This window comes from Kryptolebias marmoratus, linkage group LG12 (assembly GCF_001649575.2).
Source record: "Kryptolebias marmoratus isolate JLee-2015 linkage group LG12, ASM164957v2, whole genome shotgun sequence".
NCBI classification, from domain to species: Eukaryota; Metazoa; Chordata; class Actinopteri; order Cyprinodontiformes; family Rivulidae; genus Kryptolebias; species Kryptolebias marmoratus.
The window spans coordinates 19,791,442-19,799,501 of NC_051441.1; the positions used below are offsets into that span (position 1 = coordinate 19,791,442).

An 8,060-nucleotide genomic window follows, 5' to 3' on the forward strand; every position below is an offset into this window, starting at 1 on the left:
TTTTTTTTAGCTCATCCTTCCTATTGTGTCTTTCTCTTCCAAACTGCAAAAGGTAGCGCGAGTGTCTTGTGAATGACCTGAACTCCTGTTTAACCCATGTCTGTAACGTATGTCCTTCTCCTGAACAGAGTGTTCTTAACTGTATTTTCGTTCCGCACTGCATTTCTGATGTTGTGTGTGAATGACAATAAAGCTGATTCTGATTCTGATTCTGATATTTTATAATACTTTTTGTGCTTTTCATTTATTTATTGAAATGTAGGCTTTCTAAAGTGTGTGAGGGTGAGTTTTCTTTTGGTACCTTGCGAGCTCTGGCTGAGGCGCAGGGACGATCGAGTCAGGCGCGCGCTGCTGCGCCTGCGCAGGTTCTCGGCCGCCTCTGTGTGTTCTAGGTCGGCGGAAAAATCGGAGTCCTCCGTTCCGTCCGAGCTGCTGCCCGTCGTCCTCTGAAAACGCAACAGCAAACAAAACCGTCTGCTGATTTCATGTGTCTAGATGTCACACATGTTACTTTCTGTAAGCAATAGCTTCACTTTTTGTGGATGATTCAGCAGAGACACATGCTGGAAGAAGGTCATTATCCCTTTCCTTTCTCCTCAGCTCTGTGCTTTTCCATTACTGCCGTCAATTTGTCACAAAGTCCTCAAATTGGGGCTAATTTCTAACACCGCTTAAAACACCCTGGCTGCCCACACAGCAGTAGCAATATTAGAAATGTATCTGCACCTGAACTACACTTTCAGTGTAAATTTCCAAACTGTTGGCTAATTAATAAGAAAAATAAGGAAAGCAAATAAACTAATGTGCAAAAAAAGTGTTTTTTAGTCAGAAATGCTGCTTTAGACACAGAATAAATGGTTTGCTGCTTCACGGAGCTCAACCAAAGAGGCCTAATCCTGCTGGATGGGGTGAAAAGGTGACTCAAACCATATCATTTGTACTACACAAACAACAACAAGAGTACCACCAGCAGTACATAATACACATGTCAGAAAACTGTCAGAGTTATCAGAACCGAAAGCATGAATTCCCTCACACAACAATCCTGAACTCCTGCCTGGAGTTGGAGCACGGGCAAGGGTTTCTACAGAGGGACCTGTGACCTTTGACCCCGTGGCCTTGAAATCAATAGGGATCATCCTTGCCACGTGAAGTGTCCAGCCGTGCACGTTGACTTTTCTGAGATGAAGACTCATCAATTTAGAGCTCAGACAAGAACTAGCCCACAGACGTAACGTCCTGCCTTAGGACAGGCGGATGAAAAATCATCCCCTTAAACGTCACTTAAGACACAACAATACTGAATAAATTCTAATATTATCATGCGTGTGTTTCTCTGCATTTCATATGCCATAGTTAGTTATTCTAAGCGTTTGTCCTTATAAAAATCCAGAAACAGGACCTACTTTGTACTTGCGTGTAAACAGCACAACCATGCTTCCCCCGCGACCCTGGTTCCAATTTTAAGGCTGAATTAAAATTTTGAAAAGATTAAACTCTAATTTCCTAAAACCATTAAGTGACATGTAAAAAAATTATTTTAGAAGATAATAATGACGAAAAACGAATAAGCTAAAACAGATTACGCTAATGGATTATTTAGAGGAAGACTGTCAACACTGCAAATAGCAAACAACATGCTTTGTGAGTAAAATAGATAAAGTCAACTACTTCTGACTAAAAACTTCTCTGATGCGGTTGTGGGCGGAAAAAAAATAATGTCTGAGCAAACAGTAGTAATCTGAACAATCCCAGTTCGGGGCACACGGTTTGACAACTTCACAACAAGAGGCTGCGCATTTCATTTGCATACCACCAATCAAATTAAAGAGAAGGCGGGATTCAAATCAGGCGAGCCAATGAACACAGCGCTCGTTCTGACTCGGACCAATCACAGGGGATGTTTTGGTGCAGACTCTCGCTCCATGCACTCCAAAAAAAAAAAAAAAAAAAGCCCGTTTCATCGGTTAGCTAAAGCGGCCGTTACCTACGTTAAACCGTGGCCAGTTTCTGTTTCCATTTTCCCTTAGAGGTGGTGGCAGCCCAGCCTACACTAACACGAACAGCACATTTAAATGGATAAAGAAACATGTCGGAGGCAACATTATATTCTCGCAACTATAAATTAACATTAGCCACTTTAGCTTTAGCAGTACAAACCGACAACACCTATGTGTCATTTAAATATTTATAAATAGCTTCAATTTAGTAACAGCATTTTAAAAACACATTCAAGTCCACAGGCCCGTTTGTTTCACCCTTCAGAGTGCAATCTTCATCTGTAAATTTGCTAGTATTCGCGATGACGTTGTGCATCTTGCTGCAGCCTCGAACAAACGTTTGTCTTACCTTTCTTCGTGGCATTTTAAAGATTATTATCCTGTACGTTTGGGAACAATGTATTTAAGGTTACATATGTATTGCAACCGAAACGAATCACCCTAAAGGCAACACAGACCAACTCAACTGAAAGAGGCGGACTAATTTCTCTGCACTTCCTACAAATTCATCGGTCGTTCATTGCTGGTACGTTACCAAAATACTTCCGTATGGAAATGTACGCTCTGGTTTCACGGGGTCCGGGTTACTTCAGGCAGCTATACTTTAGTTAATTTAAAGGTTATGATGTTATACTGTCAGAAAATACACAATGATTATTTAGAGTTAATTTAAAAGTATTTCAAGTGTATATTTTGTAACCCAACAGATTAAATTCATTTTTTGTGTCTAAGTAGAGCTCTTTGAAAACGGACCCTACACTGGTGTTGTGCCGGAAAAAGCACCCCTGACTGACACGCAGACAAGCGACACCTGCTGGCTGTAGGGCAGAAGACCTGCCGCCTGTCATATAAAGCTTTGAGCTCCTATTTAATAAATATTATGCAATTAGTATATATAGATATGGAAAAGGCACAGCGCATCGACATGTAGAGCGCTGTGTCTGCGCAAAATTCACATGACTTGTGTAGGTTCTGCATCAGTCACGTGACTTTCGCGCTGACACAGCATCGCGTCTCGCGACATTTCCGCTTTTACTCGAAGACGGCGTGGTGGGAAGCGACGGCGCTGCTGAGCTCCGACTCCTTCCACACGCACCTCTCGACAAACCCGCTTCCACTCCGGAGTTCACCGCGGAAAGCTTACGGACGAAGCGAGCTTCTCCCCCGGACCGAGCCGTCAAGTATTATGGCCCGTAGCTCCGCCAAGACGGTGTACGAAATCTTCCAGAGCATGGAGTACGGACCCGCGTCGGCTTCCAGCGTCGCCACGGCACAGGTCAGGCTTCCAGTCTGCAGATAAAGGCTGACTGAAAGCATTATCTGGAGTTACCTTTTAAAAGATGTGTGGTTTCATGCAAAAAATAATGCCTTTTCGGCTGACTCAGTTCCCTCCTGTGTGACCAATGAATGTCAGTTAATTAACTGTAAATAAACTAACTCAAGGCAAACATGTGACTTCACTTGACTGGGCTGGAGGTGGTTCTGAACACTCAAGAGCAATGCAACAAGGATATATATATATATATATATATATATATATATATATATATAAATTTATTAAACTTGTAGAATTTATACCATTGCAAAACAGGCCTGATCTAATAATATTACCCATTAGACATATTAGTCTAGTAGTTTCCAAAGCTTTCACCTTCTGACCCCCCAAAAAATGAGGTTCAGAGCTTTTTACAAACACATTACTGGTCAGACAAACAAACAGGGTGTATATTGTTACAAAATGCCATTTAGGACTGTTTTTGTTTTCTCTTGCAATCATTTTTACATTTATTATGACGTCTGGATTTCTGTCCACTTAGTGTAACTACCCACAACTTTGGGAACAGCTGCATTCAGCAACTCATTTTTGCACTTTTAAATTGGACAAATTAGCTGAAACTCTTATTTTTATAAAGCCTGAGGGCAGATTCTCTCTGTGTTTGTATCAGCTCAAATAGCTGTAAACATTTTGGCACTTTGATTTTGGGATCATAGGGAAGAACGCAAAACTACTAATTTCAAACTTGATTGAGCCCAAATTGGGTGGTTTTGACAGAGGCTGAGGCTGCACTTTGGTCTGCTGTGTCTGTAAATATTTGATGCAGTAGCCAGACAAACAGAGGTGGCGTCTTCCTCGCCAATAAAATCTGAGCCAGGGCAGAAACCGCCAAGATCCCTGAAGGTATCTTGAAGGGCGTCGATGCAACACCTTCCAGCATCCAACATCTTTATTCTTCAAAGTCCAGTGGCAATTTCGGATTACTTTTGTGATGAATGTTAAAGCTGCTGCTAGTGGCTCGTTAGGGTCACCATGGCAACCCCACACAAGATTTTTTTTCCACTTCTTCACAGAAGCAGGGTTACTCTTTCATCCATCCATTTTCTTCACCCGCTTCTTTCTGGGTCACGGGAAGCTGGTGTCTGTCTCCAGCAGACATTCTGCGAGAGGCGGGGAGACACCCTGGACAGGTCGCAAGTCCATCACAGGGACACACAGAGACAAATGAGACAAACAACCATTCACGCTCTCACTCACACCTAGGGACAGCTTTAGAGCTACTAGAACGTGCATGTTTTTGGTCTGTGGGAGGAAACTGTTTGAAAACTCCCTCATGCAAGGGGAGAACGTGTGAACTCCACACAGAAAGACCCCAGGCAGGTTGTGAACCTGCGACCTTCATGCCGCGAGGTCCAGATCATATCTAGAAGTTTTTTTTTCTCCTCCTTCTTGTATTGTGATCATCTTCTGGACGGTTCTTGTTTTTTTTTAATAATGAACCTTTTGTTCCTTCTTCATCAGGCCTGGTTGGACCATCATTCGCGTTCGCTCGGCCTCTTCATCGATGGCAAGTTTGTCCGTCCGGCAGACAGACGTAGCTGCTCCCTGACTGCTTCTAAAGGTGGGGAGCTGTGGTATCAGCTGACCGTTCTGAACGAACGCTTCTTCCTGTTTCTTTAATGAAAACGGTAAAACTACCATCGTTGTTTTTTCCTGTCTACCAGGCGATGTGGTGTGCCGCACGGTGTCCGCCGAGGACGAGGACATTTCCCAGTGCGCCTCGTCTGCCGACGGCGGCTACAAGTCCTGGAGCAGCCTGACGTGCTCCCAGAGATCCAAAGTCCTGCTCAGGTTTAACAAACCCACGTCCCCACGTTTCCGGAGGCTTCCCGAGCTCCGCCGTTTCGCTCACTGACGCCTTTCGCTCCCTGTCCACGTCACAGGCTGGTGGGTGTTCTCGGGCTGCACGGTCAGTGCGTGTCGGAGCTGTGCGAGCTGTGCGAGGCCTCCTGCTCGCTCTCGGCACTCGTCAGGCTGCTGCAGTACTACAGCAGCTGGGCTCAGCTCAGAGACTCGCTCGTCTCAAACTGGGCTCCTGTCGGTGAGAAAGGAACAGATTTTGGACATTTTGAAGTGAAGTTCTGTGAATAAATTATGATTAAATAATATCTCACCTGTTGTAGATGCACTATATTGCCATCCAGTTCATTGATTTCAGGTGTTCCAGTATCTTCCAAGGCCACAGGTGTATAAAATCAACCACCTGGTCATGCAGACTGCTTCTACAAACATTAGTGAAAGAATGGGTCGCTCTCAGGAGCTCAGTCAATTCCAGCGTGGTACTGTGATAGGATGCTACCTGTGCAATAAGTCCAGTTCCACAGTCAGCTGTTAGTGGGATTATAACAAAGAGGAAGTGATTGGGAACGACAGCAACTCGGCCACAAAGTGGTCAGCCATGTAAAACCACAGAGCGGCTCAGAGGATGCTGAGGCTCATGGAGCTCAGAGGTCACCAACGTTCTGCAGAGTCAACAGCTACAGACCTCCAGACTTCATGAGGCCTTCAGATCAGCTCAGGAACAGCGTTTCATGGAAGGGGTTTCCATGACCGAGCAGCAGAAGCCAAGCCTTCCATCACCAAGAGCAAGGAGTCAGATGCAGTGGAGTAAAGGACGCCACCACTGGACTCTAGAGCAGTGGAGACGTGTCCTCTGGAGGGACGACTCATGCTTCTGTCTGAGCTCCTGAGAGTGACCCATTACGCAATTATTCCGGCAGAAATATTGTGATTTTCCTTCAGGAGCTGCTCCGGGTTGCATCAGAAGTGCTACAGCTGGCTGCCGCTGCCACTGTTTATGTTGTCAAATAACCCCAGAATCCTGTGTAATGTGAAATTGAGCCCAGTGTAAAGGTCTACATCATAGTTTACATGAACAGCTGTGATATTTTGGAGAATGGAGTTGTAAGACGTTTGTAGTTCTCTTTGGTCTTAGCTGCTCTCAGACTAGCCATTAGCTCATCAGTTCTGTCAGATTTAAACTCTTGTTTCTCCAAACTGAGGTCGTTCAAACAGCTATCTGAAACAGGTAAGATATTAATGGTTGATAACATTTCCACAGAACATCACTTCAGTCTGAAATATTCATTTAATGTAAAGCTTTTAGTCTCAATGTCCGATTTTAATGAAGTCTGTTTTCATGACTTTGTTTTTCTCCCCTCGTCTTCTAGGTGTAGTGGTTGTTGTCACCTCTGATGACTGCTCCCTTTATTCCCTGATGCTCAAAGTCCTGCCGGCATTGGCCATGGGTAAAACACACACCTGTGTCTGTACAACCCACTGTGTTCTCTGAAGCCACGCCTTTTTCGCGAACCAGGGTAGTTTTCTTTACCCCGCTCCCAGGTAGAAGTTCACCACCATGAAAACAGCCGTGGTAGGGAGGGACTTTTGAAACTCTGTGGTGGGGGAGCACTAAACGTCTCTGATTAGCTGGGATCTGTGTTGTTGGTCTGAGCAGCAAAGTAGAACCTCTGACTTTAGTACAAACACAACAAACCGGGGCTAAAAGAAATATTGAAGGTTAAGGTGAGCGTTAGCAAGGCCACCTGATTTTTATAACTTCATCAAACACGGCATATTTTGATCCCAATAGATCAATCTTTTAAAGACAAATTCAACACAGTCCAATGGGTCTAAATGAATCCAACTCTTAAACAGGCAGCAGTAGAAAGTCTTCTGTTCTCACAGCGGGCTGAAGCTGAGGAATCGCTCTGATTGGCTGGAAATTCTCAGTTGTTTCCTTCACAGATAACACCTGAGCAAAGCAGTGGAAAGTGTCAGCTCCCACTCAGCTCTTTGCCGACAACAATCATAAAATGTTTTATTTCATCTGAGCTGAGAAATGAATGAATGAATTAGCTCGAACGCTGCTTGACCCAGTTAGCTGTAGCGCCGCCGTGCGTCGTTTATTTAACGTTAATTTATTATGTTTTGAAAAATACCCGCGTTTTCATGCCGGTTGTATCATTTTACGTTGTTGTATTTATCCGCCACACCTTTAAAGGCCGGTCCGTGAAAATCCTGTCTGATAATGAACCGGTCCGTGGAGCTGAAAAGGTTGGGGACCAGAAACTGTTGACCTGATAAAATTGTTGAATCTTACTAGATTGTGTTTATTGGATCAGATTCAACTCGAGTTTGATAAAATCTAACATTTTAGTTGTTGGTTTTTGTTCAGAACTTTGTGTAAAATCTGTTGAGGATTGTGTGTGTTTGGTCTTTCAGGGAACTCTGTGATTGTCGTTCCCGGTCGGAGCGCCGCCCCCCCAGCCCTCCTCTTGGCGCAGCTTTTTACCACAGCCGGACTTCCTGCTGGCGCTCTGAATGTTTTAACAGGAAGCGCCGTGCCCCTGGGGGCCAAAGTGGCCCAGGGGCCCAACGTCGGCCACGTGACTTACAGCGGCAACAAGCAGGTCTGTGGAGTTTCAGCGTCACGTTGATGCCAGATCACATCCGACAGAATCTGAAGGGTTTCTGGTCTCTCTCAGGATGGGGCGATGCTGTGTAAAGCCACGGCAGGAATGGGGGTCCCCGTCTCTGTCTCCCCGTGTGTCGGCGCCACGTGTCCTTTTATCATCTTCGAGTCCGCCGACATCAACAGCGCTGTGGACGAAGCGATCCAGACTGCCTTCAAGAAGAAGAAAGAGGTGAGAGGAAGAAGACGAGCTGCAGCATCTGTCCTGTCGGCTGCAGACCCTCTAACAGGACCCCCCCCCCTCCCTCCC

The 8,060-nt window shown here is 45.1% G+C and overlaps 2 protein-coding genes across 4 annotated transcripts in view; one reads left to right on the plus strand and one right to left on the minus strand.

Annotated features, from left to right (window-relative positions):
• LOC108249605 (histone acetyltransferase KAT7) overlaps positions 1-2,545 on the minus strand; it is a 25,250-nt gene extending 22,705 nt beyond the window's left edge. For 2 of the 3 annotated variants that reach the window (XM_037978841.1, XM_017439089.3), the window contains exons 1-2: positions 2,350-2,545; positions 302-446 (exon numbers count right to left, since the gene is read on the minus strand). In XM_037978841.1, coding sequence (XP_037834769.1) covers positions 302-446; positions 2,350-2,364 — 160 coding nt within the window. In that variant the 5' untranslated portion in view covers positions 2,365-2,545. The remainder of the gene's footprint in view (positions 1-301; positions 447-2,349) is intronic. The other variant, XM_017439090.3, reaches the window with a different exon arrangement.
• A 477-nt stretch (positions 2,546-3,022) lies between these two features.
• The window catches only part of aldh16a1 (aldehyde dehydrogenase 16 family, member A1), a 12,362-nt gene continuing 7,324 nt past the window's right edge, over positions 3,023-8,060 (plus strand). Inside the window, exons 1-7 of the mRNA XM_017439075.3 lie at positions 3,023-3,276; positions 4,798-4,897; positions 5,001-5,127; positions 5,220-5,377; positions 6,507-6,584; positions 7,561-7,748; positions 7,824-7,982. Of these exons, the coding sequence (XP_017294564.1) occupies positions 3,187-3,276; positions 4,798-4,897; positions 5,001-5,127; positions 5,220-5,377; positions 6,507-6,584; positions 7,561-7,748; positions 7,824-7,982 (900 nt within the window). The 5' untranslated portion in view covers positions 3,023-3,186. The remainder of the gene's footprint in view (positions 3,277-4,797; positions 4,898-5,000; positions 5,128-5,219; positions 5,378-6,506; positions 6,585-7,560; positions 7,749-7,823; positions 7,983-8,060) is intronic.